The sequence below is a fragment of the Vespa crabro genome, chromosome 2 (genome assembly GCF_910589235.1).
Source record: "Vespa crabro chromosome 2, iyVesCrab1.2, whole genome shotgun sequence".
Classification (NCBI taxonomy): domain Eukaryota; kingdom Metazoa; phylum Arthropoda; class Insecta; order Hymenoptera; family Vespidae; genus Vespa; species Vespa crabro.
The window spans coordinates 4366331-4392560 of NC_060956.1; the positions used below are offsets into that span (position 1 = coordinate 4366331).

General features: G+C 30.9%; 3 protein-coding genes across 6 annotated transcripts; 1 reads left to right on the forward strand and 2 right to left on the reverse strand.

Annotated features, from left to right (window-relative positions):
- Positions 1-9: 9 nt before the first annotated feature.
- Positions 10-9572, reverse strand: LOC124433066. The gene is made up of 4 exons (XM_046982610.1): positions 9414-9572; positions 8679-8817; positions 2057-2236; positions 10-1004 (listed from the first exon to the last, which is right to left on the reverse strand). Exons 2-4 carry the CDS (start codon positions 8815-8817, stop codon positions 622-624), a joined length of 702 nt encoding a protein of 233 aa, XP_046838566.1. The 5' UTR covers positions 9414-9572; the 3' UTR covers positions 10-621.
- On the forward strand, positions 2285-3583 carry LOC124433067 (pheromone-processing carboxypeptidase KEX1-like). The gene is made up of 2 exons (XM_046982611.1): positions 2285-3257; positions 3345-3583. Exons 1-2 carry the CDS (start codon positions 2905-2907, stop codon positions 3352-3354), a joined length of 363 nt encoding a protein of 120 aa, XP_046838567.1. The 5' UTR covers positions 2285-2904; the 3' UTR covers positions 3355-3583.
- Positions 9573-15348: 5776 nt separating the features above from the next.
- On the reverse strand, positions 15349-22896 carry LOC124421737 (signal transducing adapter molecule 1). Of its 4 annotated transcripts, XM_046957291.1 has the most exons (11): positions 22425-22895; positions 21693-21853; positions 21373-21618; positions 21149-21224; positions 20865-21068; positions 20658-20777; positions 20402-20593; positions 20089-20315; positions 19798-20003; positions 19693-19704; positions 18742-19595 (listed from the first exon to the last, which is right to left on the reverse strand). In XM_046957291.1, exons 1-10 carry the CDS (start codon positions 22465-22467, stop codon positions 19698-19700), a joined length of 1482 nt encoding a protein of 493 aa, XP_046813247.1. In that variant the 5' UTR covers positions 22468-22895; the 3' UTR covers positions 18742-19595; positions 19693-19697. The 4 variants fall into 4 exon arrangements, with proteins under 4 accessions (XP_046813244.1, XP_046813247.1, XP_046813246.1 ...); XM_046957288.1 differs by lacking the exons at positions 18742-19595; positions 19693-19704 and adding an exon at positions 15349-15828 and having other exon boundaries at positions 22425-22896; XM_046957290.1 differs by lacking the exon at positions 19693-19704 and having other exon boundaries at positions 18742-19592.
- Between the last annotated feature and the right edge of the window lie 3334 nt (positions 22897-26230).

The following is a 26230-nucleotide window of genomic DNA, read 5'->3' on the forward strand; positions in this document are numbered from 1 at the left end:
AGAGCTTTCTTACTAGACCTACGTTTACGATTTATTCATAAATGTACAGAAACTGTCAGCCAGATATCTATCAATAAATACGTGTACATAATGAATTACTCTTTATCGGAAATATCGTAATTACACATTGGACGAAGTGCAAGAGTTATAGCTGAACTTCATCGGATAATGAAGAAGGAAGGAAAAAGTTGCAACAACGAGACACGTTATAAGTTATGTTAACAGATACAATTTTGTATTAAAAGATCACAGTTTCATCTGATCATGTTAAAAATTAATATTCGTTTTGTTATAACAGGCAATCAAAAATAATTAGAGCACATAATTACTAACAGCGTTACGAATAATTCCCATATTTCTAGGAGAGAAAAATTTCTTTATAGAAGAGAAAAGACCAATTAAGAATAATTAAGTGAGAACGAGTTTCTTCATGAAGAAAAATATTAGCATTATTAAAATCGTATTTCATCATCTGTACACCTGTTTCATTGAAAATTTTATTATGTTTACGTTTCTCGTTTGCAATGTAAAAGCGGAGAGAAGGAAAAAAGGGTGGGTGTTGATGACTCTGATGAGAAGGACCGTCGTGATATCACGTTGGCCTGTGGAGGCGTAGACCTCTTACAGACGGATACCACGGTTGGTATTTGCGACATAATTGAGGAGCTCCTCGGAATCTTCGCAAACGAAAGGTTTCTCGTGGTAGCAAGCAACATCATGCCAAGCGATGCCATCGTTGTAAACGTTGTTAAGTACAGACAAACAGGACTCGTTGGTACCATTTATATCGAATTCCGCGTTATCAGGCTGCCTAACTTTCTTGTGTCCAGTTTGGGACCAAGGATTAAAGCCCCAGCCAGGTGGTATCTGATTAGTTGGTGACATTTTTTCACGATTTGCCGACCAGAACCAACCGTACAATGATTTAGGTTCCAAATCACGTCGATTTTCGCAACCCTTGAAGTCACAAAGACGACCAGATGTCCAAATATACGGGACATCGTCTGAAAATAAATAGAAAAAGTAGCGAGGTGTTAATAGTTTGATAAATAAATTTCTCTCTCTCTCTCTCTCTCTCTCTCTCTCTCTCTCTCTCTCTTTGTCTTTCGTTTGATTCGTTAAAGAAAGAAATCGTTGATTGTGCGAAAGAGATCGAGACACGAGAACCGCACAATACTATTGCATAAAAAGATGAGATCGCAGCCTCAACCCACTTAAAGATTCTTCGCATCACCTTGAAAGATCGACGTTATACTCATCACATGTATGAGATTCGCTTGAAGATTTCAGATAGAAAACTTATGCGATATCAACTTGTTTACTTTCGAAATCGAGGAGGGACATTAATTTAAAGAAATAACATTTTAATCTTACAGACGTTGAGAAAGAGAGAGAGAGAGAGAGAGTGAGAAAGAAAGAGAAAGAGAGATTAGAACATTTGTAAGAGTTAAGAAATTTGTTTGTTGCCAATCAATAATTAAAGCAGCTTCTTTTCTCGTTAATCATCAAATGGTTGGGTCGATGTAATATGTTACGTCGTTAGGTCGACTGTTTCGAAATATTCAAACAGTCAAGAATGATCTATCTGGTGAGAATGAAAGTTACGACGGGCGTATAAATCATTTTAAAACTCTGAGAGCTTCGTTATTAACGATATTTTCTTCGGTGGCTTAAATGCGTTGTGTAGAACTTTCTAAGGTTATTGTGTCACGTCTTGTCACGTTATTGAAATTCTTATGTAGTACTTCATTGTTGATTTTCATAACTTTACATATTTCTCTATTTAAATTTAATGTCCACCTATCAATGACTTCGTTTACGATCTTTCTGTAGGATCGAAATTTTTTTTTTCTTTTTTCTTTCTTTTTTTTTTCTTTTTTTTTTTTTCTTCCATTGAAAAGGAATCTTTTCTCAACAAAAACGAATAAAGAAATTGTGCCAATTGCATTTGAGAAACTAATCCGCGTTCACGCTACGAAGAATAAATATGATTCATTAAGTTATAGGTGTATAATTATCGCCCATTCCGATTGTTATTTCAAGACATTATACTCACTCTGTTGTATAAGTCTGAAAATCATATTGTTCTCCTCTTGAGTTTCCATAGATACTAGATCCATACAATATTCTCTGCAAATATTTCTAGCATCAAGCCAATCGACTTTTTGGTTAGCGTGAGCGGGCACGTGTCCGCTGTAAAAGTAGTTGTGACCACGGAAATTGAATTGTTTGGGTCCTGAAAAAGATACACATAAATATTAAAATTAATAAAGGCACGAGAAAAGTATCGAAGATATTTATATTAATAATTATTAATTAATGAATGAGAAACTATCGTTGATTTGCAATTAAAAATATTTGCTTTGTAAAGATAATAAAAAGAATTTCTATGTTTAAAAAGGCTTGAAGCTTTCGCGCGAAATGGATAGCGTTATTTCAATAAAGAGTAAGAGAAATAGAGAAAGAAGCATTTGTAATATAGAATCTCAAATAAAAAAATATTTGCCTTGTAAAAATAATAAAAAGAATGTATACACGTAAGAGAGCTCGGAAAGTTGATTTCACGTAAAATTGATAAGCGTTATTTTGATAAAGAGAAAGAAGCACTTGTAACACGGAATTACAAATAAAAGATATTTGTTTTGTAAAAATAATAAAGAAAATTTATATACTTAGGAGGACTCGAAGTTTACATGCAAAATGGATAAACGTTATTTTGATAAAGAGAAAGAAAGATAGAGAAAGAAGCACTTGTAACACGGAATCCTAATATACACAGGTGTTTCGTAACACGGCGTTAGGTACTCATAATGGAACACACGTCGTAAATTGTCGATGGGAGAGGCATACCTGCATAAATACCGAGAAAAAGTATAAAACCGTTGACATTTAAAGCGAACGATAATGACGCGCCGCCGATTACAAACCCTCTTTGCCAGAGCAACGGAGATGAAGAACGAAGAACGAATAACGAAGACGAAGATGAAAACGAAGATGAAGACGAAGTACAACGACGATCATGATGATGCTGATGCTGATGCTGATGCTGATGCTGATGATAATGATGATGATACTGATGATGATGATAATGGCAATAATAATAATGATGATGATTATGATGATGATGGTGACGATGCACGCGGCATCGAATCACCGCCCCACATAAACGGTGAATGCTTTTGTTGTGAATACTTCGTACGTGGCGCACTGGTCACGTGCAATTTTCTTCAATTGTTCGGCCAATTATTAGAGTTAAGGTGGATAACTACTAAATCTTTGACACGATGCATTAAGAAAAGTGCGTTGTCTTGTGTAATTCAATTATCTACGAATTTTTCTTTCAGAGTTATGTGAAAGTACTTGGGTCGTTGGAAATGAAGAGAGAAAGAGAGAGAGGGAGAGAGAGAAAAAAGGAAAGAAAAATAAAAGGACTTGTTTTCTTGACAAACGATAGTAAACTTTTAGCATTTGATCCTTACGTAAGAAACTTTAATACTTCTTTATATTTATATGACATTATGATAACGAAAAATGGTATCGCCTTTGAAACTTAATTATTTGTACGTGTATATGCATGCGTGCGTGTCGCGTGATTATTTTTTTATATTATATATATATATATATATATATATATATATATATATGTATTTTATATTATATATACATATTTATCTGATAAGCTTTAGAGTGAAATGAAATATCGTGTCAGATTCGACGTGGAGAACACGAATAAGAGATAGGATTGAAATTCCATAGATGTTGCAAATTCATGTTCTCGTGCTTCTTCTCGACATATCACGGTAGTCGATCGAGACTCCGAGTTCGCGCACGTGTTCAACAAGACATTGACCGCGGTTAAATGATTGTAACGTTAACGTGCCTTACGTGATATAACGTAGTGTGCATAGTATTGTTTGACAACACGCAAACATACTCTTTTATGAATAACTCATAATCGAAATACGAATATGTATGCATATGATCATTTTTTTAGAAAATATTTCATGAAGATTAGATTCTTTCATTCGTTTCGTTTACGTGGGATGACTCTTTCAAATTATTAAGCAATCATTGATCGAATCAATCTAACAGTCTCGAAGAGAAATCGTACGGGGATTCCTTATAAGCTGACGTAATCAAAGATGAGTCTGCAAATCTATTAAATTCTTATAGAAAGGGAAGATATATAGAGAATAAGAAAAAATCAAGATCAATAATCATTATTCGATGTCAAACAAAAATTTAACACATATGTATGTACGAAACGATTCGCTCTAACATAATAAAATAATCACGTAATATTCTGAACGAATAAGAAATTGAGAACGCACATATAGTACACGTGATATTTACTCATTGGTTTGTCGAGAAATTCGATGATGATCCTTGTTCGCGATAGAAAGGCAAAGTGCAGGACCGTGCAAATTCAAATCGACGCTATGGTGGAAGGATTGCACACACCTTTCGCGCTATATACGAAGAACGAAGAAGATGAAGAAGGAGAAACAGAAGAAGAGGATCCGTCCATCAGATGGTGCGTTACGACATAGGACAGAGTCGTGATTCTCGATGTCGGTATAAATTTAACGAACAGTGGAACAAGAATTACGACTGTCAAGGCACACCGGAGATGTGTTCCCAAGGCGACCAAGGCACACCTTAAAATTATTTACTTTCTTTTCGTTTTCTCTTTAACCAACTTTCTTATTTTCGATTAAATCCAAATCGGAATTGAGAGAGTGCGTTTGCATCGATAATTATAAGAAAAAAAGAAAAGGAAAAATTAGCAAAAAAGAAATTATACGATAAAGATCTGATAACGATCACTATTATTACTATTATTACTATTATTACTATTATTATTATTATTATTATTACTATTATTACTATTACTATTATTATTATTATTATTATTATTATTATTATTATTAATATTATCATTATCATTATCATTATCATCATCATCATTATTATTTTTAACGATTACTTCCACGAGTAATGATGAGAAAAGAAAAGGAAAGATAAAAGATGAAAAAAATTCAAGAAGAAAGGAAACAAACTCGATATCCTCGAACATTCGCTATTTACGATCGTTATATCATCGTTCATTAAATATTTATACGCTTTTATAGATGTTCGCTTGTCTCCCTCTGTGTCAAGGAACTCGCAACGATAATCGTTTTGCTCGTGAGTGCCGTTGTTACAGACGATAATTGTGTAATCGTATACAAAGACGCGTTGCTTTTTCTTTTTCTTCTACTACTTCTTCTTTTTCTTTTACGAATGCTTGACACTTTGACAGGATTTTGTTTCGAAAGATCAAGTTTGATTTTCGAAAAATTCTAATTAAATTTTAATGTCTTTAGACGTTGATGAATATTTCTTGTTTCTTTTATAATCTTTCATATTTTTTTTCTTTTTTTTTTTTTTATAATCAATTCGAAAATAAAAGGATTCTAAATCCAGAACTTGTTTGTAAGACAGGTTGTATTTCCCGTTACTTGATAATGATATGCTATTATTATCGACAAGATCTTTCCTAGAATACACAGGACTTTTTTTAGTTTTGACTACAGAAAAAGTGCATTCACATGCATCATCGACAACTTAGTCGTTATGAAGCTAAAAAAGGACATTAGAGAGAGAGAGAGAGAGAGAGAGAGAGAGAGAGAGAGAGAGAGAGAGAAAGAGAGAAACGATATTCGATTCTTCTTTTTACATGTGTTTATGACGTCTGATATCCATTTGTGGTGGAGAAAGTAGATTTCATTAATTTCGAGACATATATCGATCTCATTTTCTTTTTTTTTCTTTCTTTTTCCTTTCTTTTTTAATCATATTCACTTTTAGAATTACCGTTATTCTCGTGTACTCGAGAATATATTATTGATAAATAAAACACATTTGTATATATATCTATATATACGTTTATATAATATAAAATACTACATGAAATTTATCAAAAAATATTTTTTTTGCCAAATATATATTATATATACATATGAGATAATATTTTATTTTAATAAATAAAAAATAAATAAAGTTAATATAAAACATTCGCATATAGTAAAGAATAAAAATTTATATTTTGTTTATATATATATATATAATAAAATAGAAAAATAAGAGTTGTGAAGAAATGAAAGAAAAAAAAAAGAAAAAACAGAACCAAATAGAAAAAAGAGAAAACCAAAAATTGAATATTTTTTTCCGTTCGACTAGAATCTCGTAATCGGCACTCAGTCAGCTCAAGTCTCACTCGCGATGGTGAAATTTTTCTCTCGCACACAGGAGGTCAATGGGTCGACACGGCTCGTGAAGTGAATAACGGTTTTTCTTAGCTGTAGACTCTTCCTTTCCTCTCTCGGCTCTCAACGCACGCGATCATCGTTTCGCGAGGAAAATCGAAAGTGTAAGTTCGTTCATACGCGAGAACTCGTTTTAAACTGATACACACTTGACCACTTTTTCTTGGATAAAAGTTTCGAAGAACGAAAGAAAAAAAAGGGAGGAAACAAGAAAGATTACTATCGCATTTTTTCGCAAATTTGTTCGAACGAAGAAAATTTTTTCTATCGTTGGATTTAATCATAGATCTATGATAATGTAATATCCAAGATGAAAGATAATGTCGAACTCGTTTATATAGGTATACGAGATTTTTTTCCTTTCCTTTTTCTGTTTTTTTTGGTCTTTTATTTATTTATTTATTTATTTATTTATTTATTTATTTATTTTCTTTTTTTTAATTTTTTTTCTCTCTTTCTCTTTCTTTGTAATTCTCAATATTCTCAAGAAACGATCAAACATTCCGCGAGAGAGAAGGTATAGAGTCCATTAACTTGTTCGTCGATCGTGGATCTATAAGAATATCATCGCATCATCTTCTCTATCGAGAGAAGATCCACTCTCTTTCGTACCGTTCACGTTATTAAATACCGTGAAAATACAACTGTTTTGAAATCATCTCTTATATATATATATATATATATATAATATATCCTCCTTATATATATATATATATATATATATATATATATATATATATATCCTCTTTCTACTTCGGTCATAGATTCATCACAAATTGTTCATATATCGATCATAGAACTATAAACCAAAGTGATAAATCTTCTTAAAAGTTTACGAGATAAAATGACAAAGTTCAAAATCGAGTTGTTAGTTTCTAATGTCAGTTCGTATCCTTCAAAATCTCATTATATATATATATATATATATATATATATATATATATATATATATATATTTTAATGAGAAAAAAATTTTTTTCAAACGCCCATTTCTTAAGACAGTCCGGTTCTTACGACAGTGACTTCTGAACATTTCACTTCCTGATCATCCCGCACTGTAGAAGAGAATGTATTATGTAATTCTTTAAACGTTCGACTTTTAGATCCCCTCGAAATCATTGACGTAATCTACCATATCCATTTATATCACAAACAAACAGCTTTACGATTTTTATCCTCACACAGTGATGTATTTACGATAATAGCAATGTTTTTTCTTTTTCTTTTTTTTTTTTCTTCTCCACGGTCCATTAATAAAATCGTTGAATCATTGTATTTGCATTATTCAATAGTCATGAGAATCGCAATGAAATAATATTTCTTTTTTTTATAAACATTTTATGTCATTGAGATGTGCCTTGTTATATCGTAAGTATATATTTAGAGAAATAGTAATAAAAAAGAAAGAAAAAAAAATCGAAGAGGAAGAAGGAAAAAGAAAAGAAATAAAAAAAACATGAACGATCAATTAGAAATATTACGATAGGTACCGCTTTGCGTACGTCATCGATATATAGCCGTTATGTTATTAAAAAAAATTGAACAAATTGATAACTGGGATTCTTTGATAATTAAACGTATTCTCTTATAACTGGATATCAATATTGAATTTAACTATTTATCTTATTGATCCGTCTAACGTGACAGTTTGACAATCGCGATGATTCACTTTTTTGTTATTTATTATGTATTTATGTATGTCATACGTATGAGTTCTCGTCAAATTAGTTTTATTTGACATTGTCGTATGATCGATAACTATGTAAAATATATACATTAACCTACATATTTACGTATCTATATGTATACTTGCGAATGATTTTTAGACGGTTACCTACATATTTATATGATATAAATAAATTCGATAGAATCGATAATTGCTAAGAACGAAAAAGATGTTTCAAAAAGAGATTTTATGAAGAAGAATTTAAGTCACTGACCGCTGGTCGGAGAATCTCTAAAGTAAAACCTCGGGTGTGTTGCTTGCATAACAGTCCCCGACGATCTCGTCTGCTTTCAAAGCATGCGAAAGGCCTCTTTAACGCGTGCGCCAGTACTTTAACCTCGTTTTCTTAAAGTCGCTAAAACGCGCGATGCTATCCGATAATAAATAATAATCTTCTTCGAAGTTTTATCCTAATTTTTTTTCTTTTATTTATTTATTTTTTTTATTTAAAACGACCGATCAAATAATAACAAATTAGTTTGTATTTGTACTCGTTTAAAATAGATATTTTGAAATATTTATAATATAAATCGAGATTACTGATCGAGAAATGATCATTCTTGCATAGTTTAAATCCGAAAAATTGTAAAGATAGATTTCGTTATACCTTTAAATCAGAATTTTTAAAAAACTAAAACACTTACGGTTCGAACATTTTTGCGGAATCGGAAGAGATAAGAATCTTCCTGGCCTGTTACTGTGAGGTCTAACTTCGTTAATCGCTGGTTCTGCGTTGCAGATCGCTGCGAGGACCAATACCAAGGTCAGTGGCAGCAGGATCATCTGAAATAAAAGAGAACGGAATTGAAAGACAGAAAGAGAGAGAGAGAGAGAGAGAGAGGCGGATAGAGAAAAAAAAAGTATTAATTCGAATCTTTCTCAAGTTATATGAATTTCGAGATATAGAAGGTTTGTGCGAAGAAAAAAGGCATTTATCTCTTTAGAATTTATTGCCATAGCTCGGTGAGAGTTGTAATGTCCTTCGTACATACAAATCTCTTAGCGATCGATAAACGTTTCTCTTAAACGAGTAGCGATAAAGCTTGTTTTTTCTTTTTTTGCATTTTGCATTGTGAAATACTTTATTGACTTTTAAAGAAGTAATCACTCACATTCAGAAAAAGTTTTAAGAAAATTTGTTAAGACTATTTTTACGACGTATTAAAACGATCGATGGTTGTCTTAAATCAAAAAAAAATGTAACGAAAAATAAAAAAGGCAATAATGTCGGATTTAAAAATATAAGAAGAACAAAATGCAAATCCATGCTCAATGATGCATTCGTGTGACACTATAGGCAGCAAGAGAAAAGAAAAAAAAGAAAGAAAAAAGAAAAAGAAAAAGAAAAAAAAAGAATGGATGTTCATTTCGACACTCACCTTGTCTCACTCGCTGTTTTTTATTTATTTTTTTTTTACTTTTTTTTATTTTTTTTTTTATTTTTTTTTTATTTTTTTTTTGATACTTTTTCTTTTCCTTAAGGTAAGCCAAGAGGTTGACGGTTAAAGAAACGTAACTGATAGGATGTGGAGAGACGGGCCCCATCGCCGACGATTATATAGAAACGGTCCCCACCAAGTCTCTGAGCTCATCCCACCCTGGATATTGCAAGGACCCAACACAACACGACGATGTCTGAATCGATCTTGCTCGTCATTAGAGACCTGTTATTAGGGGTTAACCACTCGTACATTCGATTTTGTTCATTTTCAAAGGTCAAGCGATTCGTTTCACCCTTCTTCCTTCTCTCTGTCTCTCTCTTTCTCTCTCTCTCTCTCTCTCTCTCTCTCTCTCTCTTCTCTCTCTCTTTCTCTCCCCTTTTCAACCTTTTTTTACATTCTCTTATCGATAAACGATTTCTTTGTTCGACTCGCGTGCTCGAGCACATCCTCTTTGTGTAATTTTTCCCGATTTTCTAAACGATAGTATTAAAAGTGACGCCTAGAGTTTCTTCTATTCCCATTGAAAGTTAATAATAATAGTAATAATAATAATAATAATAGTATAGAGATAAAAATATTTTTTTTTCCATTGATACGACATTAAAAGCTATTACCAGTATCGTTGGAATATTTAAAATGTCTTACATTACAAGAGCATTTATTCCAACAAACGAAGAATGAGAAGAATGAACGAAGAACTTTCCATTTCTTTCTTTTGGCTCACAGACAAGTGAAAAATAATAAAAAAAAGAAAAAAAAGAAAAAAAAGAAAAAAAAGAAAAAAGAAAGAAAAGAAGAAGAAGAAAAAAAACATGCGCCCATTCACGTTTTATCCTGTTTTATGTGCTAATGCACGTTCCTTCCGCATAATCGTGAGGTTTTGATGGGGCTCTTCAAGAAGTCGTAAAAAGATTCGAGTCGCGTGTGATACATCCTCTTTGTATGTAATTCCATAAGAAGGGAAAAAAAGAAAAGAAAGGAAGAAAGAAATATCCTGACAATTATGGCATGGGTCATATATGTGTATATATATATATTATGACCTAGTCCCTATTAGTTATGGATCATATATACATACATATATGTCATGACCTAGTCTCTAGTCATGACCCACGTGTAAGTTTCTTTACACAAGTACTTTTTTTTTCAATTTTTTTAAATTGGTCAAATTAATTGTTTTTAGATTAACTTGTTTTTCTTTCTTTTTCTCTTTATTCTTTTTTTTTCTTTTTCTTTCTTCTCTTCTGTCTTTCGTAAGAAATGATATAAATCGTTCTTCTAATAACTCGATATTTTTATCGATCATTCTATTGGCAACATTCTCTAATACATACGTATATACATACTTCATAGATATCGCAGTTTTTGCGAATACAAAAAAATAAAGAAGATCCGTGCTTGTAATTGCTTCTCTCGTGTTGTAATATATATATTTCTCTCTTTCTCTTTCTCTCTCTCTCTCTCTCTTGTATTTTCACTCATAATCGCGTAGGCACGACACGTATGCTTGCGTCTATCGAATAAAAATACACAATAGAGTGATTAACACTTGGAGCAATTTAGATATCGATCTTTTCTCTCTCTCTCTCTCTATCTATCTATCTCTCTCTGTCTCTCTTTTTTTCTCTCCTAGCTCACTTTTCTAGGCACCTAACGATTACATTTTTTCACGAGTTTTATGGACTCTTTCTTATAAGATATCTCCGTGTACAATCAACTAGGTCCACCGAATTTTAAAAATGATTACGTGGATCCTCATCCCATCTGTACTCATCCTCTTTTTCCTCTTTTTCTTTTACTTCGACGGTGACCTTGAAGATGCGCCTCGTTAACTTTCACCATGGCAACGAAGGTGCCGACGAGGAACGGGATAGTCAATGTCATCCACGTTACAACTTGATTTGTACTTTTCTATATTTTCTTTAAAAAAAAATGTCAATCTTAAATTATTGGAAATAATTCATGAAGTATATACGCATATACATTTCGATTTTGATACAAAATAAAGGAATAGCATGAATGTGAATCTCGTTGTATGAGATAATACGCACAAAAGAAAAAGAAAAATAATTTATTTCATTATTTAGATCATCTCATGAAATAGCATCTTCGTTAATTATTTTTCTTTATTTATCTTTTTCTTTTTTCTCTCTTTTTTTTTCTTTTTTTTTTTTTTTTCTTAAGTTGATTCGATAATTTTGTAAATACATTGCGACTAGCAAACTTTCGATACAAGTACGTAGACGATGACTGCATAAGGGAATCACTAATGCATATCGTCTCACTCCGTTTACATATCGATGCAATAACTATCGGTTGGAAGGTTGGTAAGTTCTCGAAACCTGTTACGTGCACTCGTGATGCGCCTTCGCTTGCGATAATGCACAAACGTGTACACGTAATATACGTAAATGTATATACATATATAAATATATGGACATACATATATATATATATATATATATATATATATATATACATACATACATACATACATACATATATAATATATATGATATATTTATTGAAAAGTTTATTAAAAAAATTTTATATCTGATTATAATTAATAGATATAAATTTTGCATCTGAATTTTTTCTTTCATTCGTATTTAAATAAATAAAATAATAATTCGTAAATATGGATATAACTGGTATGACACATATAAATGTTAATAAATGAGATAATTAAAAGTAAATATTATGTGTACAGGATCGAAGCAGAGATCGATGAGGAATGCGAAAAGAGAGCGGGAGAACGGAGCTAGAGCAGAATGGAATTAGATTGGTGATGATAGAGGAAAGAGAGAGTAGTTCGAGAGAGTTTTAGCAGAGGCGGATGTAGAGCGAAATAAGAGCAATGAGTATTGAAGAGATTTTTCGCTGAACATTTTTAACACGATTTTATTTTATTTTATTTTATTTCATTTTATTTTGCTTTTTTTTCTCTCTTTTTTTATAACATACGAAAATTTAAGAAATAAGCGACACGAAAATGAAGGATTCTTGAGAATCTTCAATTATCTCAAATCTCCGTCATTTAAGTTCATCGATATGGAAAAAGAAAAAATTCATTTAGGAATGACATTTCACTTTTTTTCTTCCTTCTTCTCTTCTCTCTCTCTCTCTCTCTCTCTCTCTCTCTCTTTCTCTTTCTTTTTCTTTTGCAATCAAGAGAAAACAAACAAATAACAAATACTTTCTTGCGTTAACAAGGGGTATAATGAAATTATGTAAGAAGGACTCGAAGAATACAAAAATACATGGCCCATAGAATATGATCTTGAATCTTTGTTGACCTCGAAGTTGTCAATGTAAGTATTGTATTAACATGGTATAAGCGATTCCGTTAGAAAAAATATTACTTTGTTTTGAAGATAGATATTGAAATCTTAGCTGTCCTTGAAGTATTCAAGGTTCTATTCTATAATCCTCACGCAAGCACACATAATTCTATTAGAAAAATGTTAACTTTATTTTTTTTTTCTGTTTTTTTCTTTTCTTCTTTTTTTTAAATTGGAGAAGATTTCTGAATCTCTGTTACAGGATGATAATGATAAATGAATCGTTGCAAGATAAAGATCGTTTCTCTTTGAGTAATGTAAACCTATTTGTATGTACATACGTACAACATATGTATATAACGAGACACGCGATGCAACGAAAAGGATGCAACTTTTCGATGCAAATGCGATATGTTTATTCTCAAATGAATAATGTCCAGTTGCGATCTTGTAATCATTTTTGGATGTAACGAAGAAAAGAAAACGTTTGTTTCTCAAGGACGATTATTCGTATAAGATGGTGAAAGAAAATTTCAGAAAATGATCGTTAAATGTCATCCATATCTTATGCAAATGAAATTTTTTGTGGAGGATAACATCATTCAATACAATTTAATATTCTCGAAAAACATATAAATAAATAAGATATGTAAATAAGATGTGAAAGGATCTTATATCTTTTTTTTTTTAATTCTGCACATCGACATAAAATATTTTCGTTTATGATGAATAATCGGTGAAGACGAAACGATATCGAGTCTAACAATCCGTATGTCGTCAGAACTGTAAATTATTTCCCCGTATACGGAATTTGCACAACGTATGTTTTGTGTCCGTTCGAACACAATGCAAAGTAGATTGTTTCGAAAGATTCGTGTGACCGTTTGTAATAATTCTCTGGGAAGGAGATAAAGTGGTATATGTATAATGAATTCTCAATGGTAAACTGTCTTTTTCAAAAAGCTCTCTTCACTGGAATAATCCTTAGACTGATTTAAAAAAGAAAAAAAAATATATATATATACAATAAAAAAAATAGTAAAATAAAGGTATCTATATTTTATTGAATTTACATTATTTCTCAAATTTACATTTTTATTTCTTGATTACATTAAGAGAAGTTCGTAGATCTTGCCCAATTAAAGATTTTTTTTGATACATTGGTATGAATAATAAACAGACCTATTAAAGAAGAAAAGGCCTACTAACAAAAAAAAAAAGAAATAAAAAAAAGAATAAAAAGAAAAATAAAAGGACGAATAAAAAAACATTCACAAGAGAAAAGAGAACCATTTGTACAATGTTATTACCGAAGAGGCTAACAAAATCGAATTAAACGTGAAGTACGCAAGCAACATAATGCCTAGGTATCCGTTGACATATGACACCACGCGATTCTGCAATTAATCTCACCGACTTATCTGTAAAATCTCCGAAGCGTGTTATACCTGGAGCGTTGTTTTGTATTGCGGAATCTTGAATTATTACTACGAAGAGGAGGCTGGTTCTTGGAGAAAAATTAGACAGAACGGATCGATCTTACGCGATCAAAATTTGATCAAAGGCAATCAAGGTTTTTAGAATCGATATAATGTGTTGAAATATTAGAAATCTTATCGATTCTCCATGAAGTTGTATTTTTATTTTTTATATTTTTTTTATTACTTATCTACTTTCTTTTTATTTTTACTACGAACGACACAACGAATAATTTTTTCGTTTGTGTATTACGTGTACTTTTGAAACAATTTGTTTTTTGTTTTATTTTATTTTTTTTTTTTTTTTATTATTATTATTTATTATTTTCTCTCGAGTTTAACAACTTTATTCAAGCACTCAAAGTTGCGATTCTTAAAAATGGCATGTCACAACAATAAACATTGTCTCAGAATAATGGTGCGAATTTTACTAGGATGAATCTCGATAACACAGTTCCATTCGTTGCTCTACGATCTTACGAAAGTTCACCTAATGTTACTCTACGTTCCCTTTTAAAAGACTGATGATATTAATCCAGAAATTTTTGAATTACATTTTTCAAAGTACTTTTTATTCGTAGATAATCCTATTAAAGTTAGTCATACCTATGTATTATATTAAACGAATATATATGTATGTACATATAATATCATATTTCATCGTTTGAAAACTTTCCTCTATTTTTTCCTTCTATTTTAAATAAATAACAATAGGGAACTCGAGTTGTTCATCATTGTACGAATAAAAGCGTGTAAATGACATCTGCTTTCTCCTCGATATCTACGAATGGGCGAAAGTTAACAACCTGTTTCGTGGGGCCTAGAGTAAATAAGAGTCAATGAGTTTCAAGTTTTTCCTTCCGTGTCGTCATAGTCGTTGTATCCAAAGAAAAGGAAGAGATGAAAAAAGAGAAAAAAGAATAAGAGAATGATTGTTCGTTATTAGATGACAATGGGCCTTTTGCATTCTTCATACAAGATGAAACTACAAATAATTTATAAATGGATATTGAAGACATTTTACAACCCTGACATTAGTTTAAGCAAAGATCGTGATGTATTTTCTTTATTCGATTAACCCGCAACCACTTTCGTCGAAAGAAATATATATATATATATATACATGTAAAAGCTTAGATCTTTGTTGTTTTCAAAAGGAAATATAAATGACCACGTCGAATTTTACAACAGGAAGATTTTGTAACAGTATATAGATGTAAAATAAAATTGCGTGAGATTAAAAGCTCCTTCGATTTTCTCTTTTTCTTTCTTCTTTATGGTTATAATGAGTATTATCGAGAGAAAGATGTTGTTGAGTGTCAAGATGATTTTGCAAACACAATTCTTCTTTTGAAGTACTCGCGACTTTAACTCCTAAAACGGTCAAAGAAGAAAAAAGAAAAGAAAAAAAAAAGAAGAGGGAGAGATTATGAGGAAAAGAGCAAGGATTCAAGGAGCGGAGAAACGTTCTTTCTTTCTTTTATTTCTTTCTCTTTCTTCGGAACTGACGACCTCGAGAAATGGGTCGAAGCGTCTCTCGTATGGTTATTATCCGCGGCTTCTTCTTCATGGATCGCAATGAGAGTCTGATGCCTACGAACAAGGACAAAAACACGATTATTACGAAGAAACTCATCCGAACGGATTGAGAAGTACATAGACATAAATAGTAAATTTATATTTACCAGCCTTTCGCGAACGAAAGCTACGAACAGAGATTATGTGTTTGGCTTTGTTTCAAACTAAAATGGAGAAGATTTTATAATCTTGGAAAAAGAAAAGAAATGAAAAAGAAGATAAAAATAATAGAATGACTTCGAGTTCGTCAAAGAGAATAAAAAAAGAATGGCTTGCCGATTGTTAACAATTTTTCGAGAAACGTAATATTGTCAAAATATTATGGAGAAGTGAGAGAAAAACATAACGAGGTTCGGCCTTGAACCATTTCTAAATGGCTTCACATGAGAAACCATATTAAGGATTAACACGAGGATTACGAGTTTGGTGACCTTTCGAGGATCGTCAATGTCATGTTCGATAGAGCGATAAATTTGATGATCGAATTTGCACCTTTCATAACTACATCACTGTTCCTTAAAAAAAAAAAAAAATAGAAAAAAAAAGAAAAAAAAAGAGAGAGAAAGAAAAAGAATATAAGTAGACACGACGTAACAAACTCGATTATGTGTTTCTTCCTTGATCGACGATACTCGATAAATGCGTTACATCGGAACGTACGGCCTTAAACTTAATAACGATGTTTTTTTAAATGATAGGATCGAGAATCTTCAATGATGCGAAAAGTTAAATTTCAGATGCTCAGTTTCTCTCTTGTTCATTTCGCGAAATAGATTAACATTGACATAGTGTCTTATGACAAACCGATCACCATCTGTCAACATTATCGTTGTCGTCGTTGTCGTCATCACCAACATCATCATTATTATCATCATCATCATTCAAAGGCGATCTCAAGGTACCCTTGAGCTAGATAGATGAGCAGTAAAAGTTTTGATCGAACTGTCGCGGCTGCTTGATAGAAAAATTCCATTTCGTGGATTATTTTGATTAGAATGTTTTATAAATATCATGTCCATCAAATTCGACCCTGACTTCCAGCTTGGTAGAAAAGTTGATTCTACAAGATCGTATATATATATATATATACACGCATATATATAAGAGATGTCTAATAATTTTGGATAGTTCATGTTAATTATCGACTATTTCGAGAAGTCGAAAATTTATTCAATTTTGAAATTGTGTCATCTTTCGAAGAACAAGATATTTTTACATTTCTTTAATACATAGTAAAGAAAAATGTTTTCTTGTCATCTATGACAGTCACATATGAAGCAGATTGTAGAATCTAGGATCTAGAGTGCGAATGTTTCAAGGCTGTTTAGTTCATTGTTGATCCAGGAATGCCATTGTCAAGGGAATTTTCTCGTTACTCTAACGATCTTATCAGTTAAATAGTTATGAGGAAGACTCAATCGATCTATTACGGATCGATATGCTGATATTCTATGGTGCGATATTATATAATCTCATCATCAATAATGTGTTGATAACTATCTAATAAAAATCTCTAGAAAGATATTCCTTTACCTGTTGATACATCAATCGTTATTATTTAACATACAATATGTATATTAGTCAGGACGAAGTCTTAGCAAAATCATTGTTATAAATTAGCTAAGGATTGCTGTGCAAATAACTTGAAACGAAACTATTAATAAATGACATAGATTATAGTTTTATAAAGGATAGCTCAAACAGGGTATTATTATAAAAAAGGATAATCATAAAAAAGCTACTCAGGAACGTATAATTTTTCATTTATATATATATATGATCTTAAAGCATACTAATAATTTATTAATTATTTAAAAATTTCACAAAGCAAAGCTTTTATGTCTGCTTTTAAATAAAGTGCCAACCTAGCTTTTCCTATCTAAATAGAGAATCATGCATCGTATACGGACAATATATATTTTCTGATAAAAAATTACAAAATCATAAAAAAATTATCAATACAAAATTAGTGAAAGCATGTCGTTAAATTTTTTTTTTTTTTCTTTCTTTTGTATCAAACGGTTATACCATGTGTCTAATTTGTAATATATTCATTTATAAACTATTAAAAACTGATTATTCATTAGAAAATATTACATTAACACTATTTAACACGTATTGAGTATTGTGGTACATGAAGGATCTACTGCATTATATTTACATAATTTACAATTATTCAATACTTCTAATTTTTTACTATATCTAATGGATATACATATGCGAATCAATATGAGTTGTTTCTTTATAACGTAAATAATGATAGTTTAATGGAGCTATTAAATATAGTATACAGTGTACATTTGTTTTTCAGAAAATCTATCAAAACTTACGACCATTTAATAACACTGTATGTAAAACCTCATGCTTGGTTTACCATCGTTGCAAAATATCGACATTTTTTGTCGCTTGCATTAAATTTAATTCATAGTTTTTTTTTTTTTATATATTTCACATAAAACGTGTTTATAATTCTATTATAGAGTTATTCATAACGCGTTATTTTATTTTACTCGTTATGCTTTCTCTATCTATTTTGTATAATTCGCATTTCTTACAAGTATTGCACAATCACAGCTATGTGTTCTACGTTCTGTCAAATGGCCAAAAATGTCAACAAGTTTACTTGTATCTTTAATTACATAATCTATATTCGTAGCTACAAAAGATTATCTTAAGAGTGCTATTTTACTTTATTTTCTTATTTTTTTTTTCTTTTTTTTCTTTCTTTCTTTCTTTCTTTCTGACGAAGATATAAGGCTTTTAATTGTGACGGTAAAAATAGTATTATGCGAATACAATGCATCAACATTCCATAAAAATTTGTTTATGACACAACTCATTTAACCATTAATAGGAATTAATCTTATTATATGTACAGTAAAGAGACTAGACCAGATCATGAAAATTTTCTTTCCAATAATGCGTAAATAACATTGCATTTATAATTTATTTTCAATGCTTTTAAGATGCAATATGTTATCTCTTAAAGTATTATTACAATGTACAAAGAATACATGAAAGAGAATAAAAACCCAAGATACATTTAGTAACAGCATTTCATCGATATACTGTCATTTTTTTATATAATGTTACTTCTGTTGTAAAAACATGTATACAAGACATTACGATAACATTACGATTAATTCAACATCTGTACTAAAGATTTTCTGAAACACAGTTTTTAAGACTTATTAATTTCACATCATTCTCTTTTATGATAAAAATTCCAAGCATTTATTTCGAAAACACTTTAGTAACTAATAAATGTTCTTTCAAATATCACAGTGTCGAATCATAACATTAAAGTTTATTTAAATGATAGAACATAATGAAATTTAAAATGTGGAATGCTTTAAAGAATTAGGTTATTCAAACACAATACATAAGTATATCAAAAAGCCAAAATTACAAACTAATATGAAAATGCTCAAAGAGACTAAATAAATTATTTGTTTTTACGCGTTTTTATATATGCACTGTCGCGTATATCTACAAATACAAGCTTACATAATACCAAATTCAATATAAAGTCAAACGTAAAGCGTTCATTAAAAACCAATTTTCTTTGGCTATTTCGGGTATTTTTATTTAAATAATTATAATATCGTAATATTGTACAGCATGAGTTAGAATAGAATGTGAATTTTTAACGCGTAATTTTTACTTATATCATACGTTGCCCACTCGATGGAGCATATTGTGGTTGATGGTTAATCGAAGGTCCTGTCGATCCCGGTGGACCATATTGAGCTGGCACAGGACCAGTTTGAGGCGGAAATCTGCTACATAAGATTGCACACCATTGATTTATTCTTTTAGTTGGAAATAAGCAGGTTGATGGTTTCACTTTGTAGTCGATAACGTATGTTTCAAAAATACCTTTTTCAAGCTCTAATAAATCGTTGAAAACAAAAGAATCTCACTTACTAAGCTTTCACATAAGATCACAAAAAATGTTTAGGTCATATTCATAAATGCACATACCCCTGTTGTTGATAGGGATGTGTTTGTTCAGGCACTGGTGGACCTTGTGGATGTCCTGTTGGAGGCTGAGGACCAGCTTGTATACGAAAATGAGGTGGTAATGCCATATTTGGTATACTAGAAGGACCCATATATTCATGTGGAGCTGGAGGTCCACCTGTATTTGAGAAAGGTACCTGATGTGGTGTTGGCATTCCATTAAACATCTAAAAGTAAGGATAAACAAGTGTTGTTATGATTAAATATTAATTCAATTACATAAAAAAAAATATTTGCTTCAATTAGTCTTACATGAGGAGATGGTGGTGGTGGTCCCTGATTAGGAAATGGATAAGAGATATGTGGCATTTTAGGCATTGTGTAATTAGATTGTGCTGGAGGAGGAGGCTCCCGCATTAATGTATGATACATATTCAAAGCTTCAACCAAATCAGAACTCAATTGAGTAAGTTGAGCGTGTCGTTTATCGACTTTTTCTAGAGCTGCATCAATCAATGGACCCATTGCAGTTACTTGTTCTGTAAGGTAATGCATCATGCATATTAATATTTATATATATAATAGTTAATTATAATTATTGTCTTATATATTGTATTTATTATACCTTCTAAATCAAGCATTTCTTGAGGGTCAGATGAACTATCACACTGTGGATCAGCTTCATGTAACAAATGTAAAAGTCTATCCATCTTTTTTTCATCTATTTCCACTTCTATCACTTCCAGTTCTCTCTTTAGTGTTTTTACCTCTACTTCTTCAGCAAACTGAACTAATTTTTTATTACTATGTTCTAACTCTGTAAATAAATATGTTATTTTTATTGCATTTGCTTTAATAAGAAAAACAAGTCTTATACTTACTTGTAAACTGTTCAGGTTCTACCGATAAATCTGCAGTAACAAAATTAGAAGGAAAAAGACCTTCTCCTCTGTGATTACTACCTTTCCACCAATTCTGATCAGAATCATCCAAAATATTTACTGAAATATGATTAATAGTAAACCATAAGCAAATAATAATATGAAACAATTTAAAACTAGAGATATAACTATTTAATTTTAACATACTTATTTCACCAGTTAAGAATGTTAATTCATTATCTTCAGCTGCCTCAAAATCATAAAGAGCTCGAACCTTGCGGCCTTCTGATGTATTCGAGGTAGTAAGCATAGAATTTACACTTGGATATAAACTAGTACTTTTTTTTGATGCTGGTGAACCATGAGAGGAACTCGCTTGAGGTTTACTTTCTTTCAGTGAGAGCTCGATAGCTATTTATGAATATAAGCATTAGTTGTTTATTTTACTTAGATAATAATTTAAATTTTTACTATATTTACAAAATGATTACCTTTTGCTAGATCTTCTTCCTCTTGAGAATTTGTTACTACATTTGGATCTTTACTTAAAATGCTGGAACGTTTTGGCTGAAAGTTTTTACAAATGAATATATATATATCAATTTCAAATAGAAAGTTTAAATGAAAAGTAAAAAAAATAATGGTTATTATAACTAAGATATTGATTCATTATAAAATATTAATAAAAATTACTAAATTATTAATAACAACTTACTGTCTCTGATACACTCGAAAAATCAAGTCCTTCATTTCGAAGTTTATTGTATAAACTTGGAATCAAATTAAGTTGAGGATCTGTTTTAAAATCACCTTCGGCCCATTTTTTCAAAAGTATTTTTATTTTTTCCACAATCTTAGGTTGAGAATGATTAATCATTTTTTTCAAATCATTTTCAAAGTCCCTAGATGCTATTTCCAAATGGAAAGTTTTTCCACAATTGCTTGAGCATGCATCCAATAACTAAGTGGAAAGACACAATTAAAATAATCATCTTAATATTATTATAGCTTACATACAAATGATAAGGTACTAACTGTTATGGCTTGTATAACAATATGCGGATCTTGAGAATTTAATCTTTTAACAATAGAACGTAAGCAGTCTTTGGCATTCTGAGAAGAATTACCAATTCGATCACAGATTTCCAATATCTTCTCCCAATCTTCTGATGTATTATTTTCATTCGTTGCTTTCTCTATGACAAACAAATGTACAAAAAAAAATGTTATAACAATAAAGTTCATTGTCTATAATAATTAATGTATTAATATAATAATAATATATTAATCCTTCATTAGAGACAAGTAAAATAAGTATATAAAGAATATACAATGTATGAAAAAAAAGAAAAAAGAAAAAAAAGAAGTATTAAAACAATGTTGATGTAAATTAAGTTTCATATCTCATAAGTATTTAATTTTATTTATTTCAATGAAGCCGATGTATTTTGACATAAACAGAAATGTATCATAATCTCAGTAAAAAATAAACTGCGATAAAAGGCGGGTCATAAAGCGATCGTTGCAGAAAATCTATGCGCTTTTGAAGTCTCGATTAGAGGTCAAACGTCAACAACCGCTTAATGCCTTCATTATAGAGTTTTGGTTTTTCAATAGTTGCAAATGATAGCGCATCGTCGATACGATATATCAATGTATTCAAGAAATGTAATAAAATGAAACACATTCTCAATCGATGAGTCTCCTGTTAAGAACGTTGGATCATAAACGAATTAAGGATAGGCTAGAATTATACTGTTCACTCACCGACGTCAGCATCGAAAGGCGATGAATTCGGGAAAAGGCCCATTTTTCGTAAGATTTTTATCAGCTGGACTTATTTATAAAATATCCGTCAGATAGACGCCGTCATGGAATCTCTCTTCGTTTCGCTTTATACATTCAGCTGATATTTACTTACAAACACGACACAACGAATGACTAATAACATTCTAATCTACGATCGAGTGCCATTTTACTTTCGAGCTGCCAGAGAAGCTCGATACTATCGAACAAATGTCGACCTCAGCTAACCACGAGCTGTCACATCAAAAATTTATATAAACATTGAAATGTCAGTTTCACGTAATTTACTTGAAAATCTTGCGATCTAAACGTGGAAAGGAATTTTACTTGGAATGTAGGTTAGATAATTTACAGGTTTCTTCGAGTATGGCTTTTCTGTACTGCAATGAAAAGAAAAGGTTTCTGATGAGATATAGGACTGTCGAGAAGGAGGATAAAGCTAATCGAGTTTCGATATATCGAAACATTGGGCGCTCGTATTGCTACTGACATCTCGCGGTGAATAAATTGTTCAAAACTATATGAAAACTCGGAGTATTACTCATTCTCACGAGATTTGGAAATTGAATTATCTCAAGCTCTTAAATATCACGAAGCTCTCTATTCAATCGCTCTCATAAACATAAAAGACACGTAAAATTCAATCATTTGGCCGTGATTTCACTCAGAGTTAAAATAGTATTTGAAAAGTCATCAAATTATTTTTTTTCATCAAAGATAAAATCTTTCTGAATTATTAAATTTGTTTTAATCTTATTCACGTATATTCGTTAATTATTTAATGTAAATGTTGTACTCGTGAATTTCAAAATAGTGTTACACTTGATTCTAGAATTTACATGGAGAAATACAAGATGGCGTTTGCAGGACGAAAGATATCAAAAATGATGAAATACTTTCGAAGGAATGAATCAAATCAATTTAGTTATTTTGATATCTATTAATTTTTTAACGTTATTTGTATATTGTGATGTGTATATTTTTTAATAGTAAAGGACAGTCTGTATCTGGTAAAAAAAAAAATCATATAATATTTTAAGAACAATGGATAATATCCTTTATTCTGTAAAAGAACAAAGAGAAATGATCTTTTGAAGGGCAAAAAATGAAGTAAGCGAAACCTTAGATTATCAGAATTATTTTCTCAACGTTAAAATTATTTTCGTAGTGTTCACGAACTGCGCGCAAATAATTGGAAAGTCCCGCGCTTTTGCATCGCGTTATTATCGCGATGCAACGTAGCCACGATGACTGCTGACACGTCGGCAAATTATCTGACGATTACGTCGAGAAAATTCGCAGAGAGTCGGACACGAAACTCAGATATTAGAACGCTCGTGTTTCCAACGAAATTATTACCTTCTGAATTATTATTCACTTACGTAATCGGCTCATTGACATTCGTTGTTTAAACTTCTTTTGTTTTGTTTCTTTTTTGTTTATTATTGGCGCAAAATTCTAACGATTTAAAAATAACAGTAATAATAATAATAATAATAATAATAATAATAATAATAATAATAATAATAATAATAATAATAATAATAATAATAATAATAATAATAATAATAATAAAAGTAATAAATGATAATAAATAATATTTATCTGATTATTTTTACCAATGATTCATTCATAAATAGAGCAACCAGAGAAAAGTAATTTTTAATTATCAATTAGTTACTTTTACGTCGCATAGTCGTTAGTTAGTTATAATCAACTTCCGCCCTCTTTCATTCGAGTGAAACGCTTTTTAACGAGATCCATACTCGAGATGAAAGCCATTTTTCCCATACATGCTATCCGTATACAATACTTTTCGCATCAGAAAAGATGTTTCGATTCTGATAGGCATCCTGAAACTGTGTTCGCTTGCATAATAAACTTTTCTCAATTCTTTCATCATTTTCCTATAATACGAACAAGAAAGTATCATAGTCATAAGATCATTACTTATTATCTGTTCATTACTTATTATTTTCTTATTTCTTTTTTTTTTATTTGCAAAAGATTGGCGAGCTTGTACTCTAGAAAGGATATATTCCTGGAGGCATACCTTCACCAATGAAAGGATTCTGCATTAGAAGTTTATGTTGAAATGATATCTAGACGGAGTACAAAGAAATATACTGTCTCTCGAAATCTTCATTATACCAACGGAGAGACGGACATTTATATTCTTTAGACGGAATTCTTCTGTTCGGCTCCTCGGAAATTGCGTATCTTAAAGAAAGTAATAGCGGTCTCACCGTGCGAAGAAAGAAAGTAGATTGTACGCCAGTAGTAAATATCGCACGAGAAAGAACGTCTATTCTTGGGGATTATACGTTATAGTAAGTTAGTAAACTTCACGCGTCTTCATGTATGAAAACGAAGAACAAAATCGAAAGGAACACGAACATCTTTTAACATTTATAATCATTATTATTAATTATAATCATGATTATATATATATATATATATATATATATATACACATATTCTCGAGAGGCAGGCACTATTAATTTATTTTAATTATATTATGATCGAAAAAGTGATGTATAATTTGAATTTTTTGTTCGAACATAGCGTATTCTTATACTGGGAATCCCTTTTCATATGAGAATTGTTCTTCCTTAGGCATATGGTGCCTCGAGTTTCGCTTGAAACTTGTTTTCATCGTATGATTGGAGAGAGGAGAAAGGAAGATGACCGAACCCATTTTCGCAGCCTGAGGCTACATCACAAAAGGAAGCTGGATAATCAAAAAGTATAATCAATTTGAAAGAAAAAGTGCGTTGTCTTTCGACAGTATTTAGATAAAATCGATTTTTTTGGTTTCTATGATATTGTATATATATACCCCGAAATAAGTATAATTCCAGATAAGTAAAAGATTATATTATTACAGGAGTCTTCTTAAGGAACGACCTAGCAAAATACAGAAAGAGTCATAAAACATAAACCCAATCGTTTTTGTAAAAGGATATTGATTTTTTACGATATAAAAATGTAGTTCTACGATTCTTTCTCCCATCCATGAAGTGAGCGTTTTTCTTGGCAAGTAAGATTGTTCAGCGAGGCACTTCGCCGGTGAATGGAATCTAACGTCCGATACTTTCGCAGGCATCCAGCTCTGTATGCTTTCGTTTTGCACTTCTTAACCGGAAGTCTCGAGGCCGGTGTAACCGAACATTTTCAACGATCGTGGCTTGATGTAATTCGCAATTTTATATTGTTATTACCTATTTTGATATTTGTATTTATTAGAAAAATAACGAAAGCAGACGTGGGAGATAGTCCAATAAGATATAGTCAATTATTATCTTGACTGTACGTTGTATAATAATTTAAAAAGAAAATTTTATGAAATTCGATAAGAATATACGTAAGATAGAAAGTATATCGGAACGATCGTGTTTGAAAAAAATTTTAATGGATTCGTTGTACTTAGTTCAAGAGATATTGAAAAGAACACCATTAAAGATTCGATCATTGTGACAAATCGATCTCGTAATCTATTTTTATGCATTTCATTATAATGAATCATTTCTATGGTTCATCGAACAACAACGTCGATCGTGGAGCTCGCGTACTATCGATGTTGCAAATTTATGAAAGGTTTTTTTTATATGTCAAACCATATCAAACTTATCTACATATTAATTTTATTTACTAACATGCATTTTATCTTGTTCATGGGTCAGTCTATAAGCCAACTGATCTACAATGGTGTGGCAATCAAATATCCATGACCCATAAGTATACACGCAATTCCAACTTTATACGCG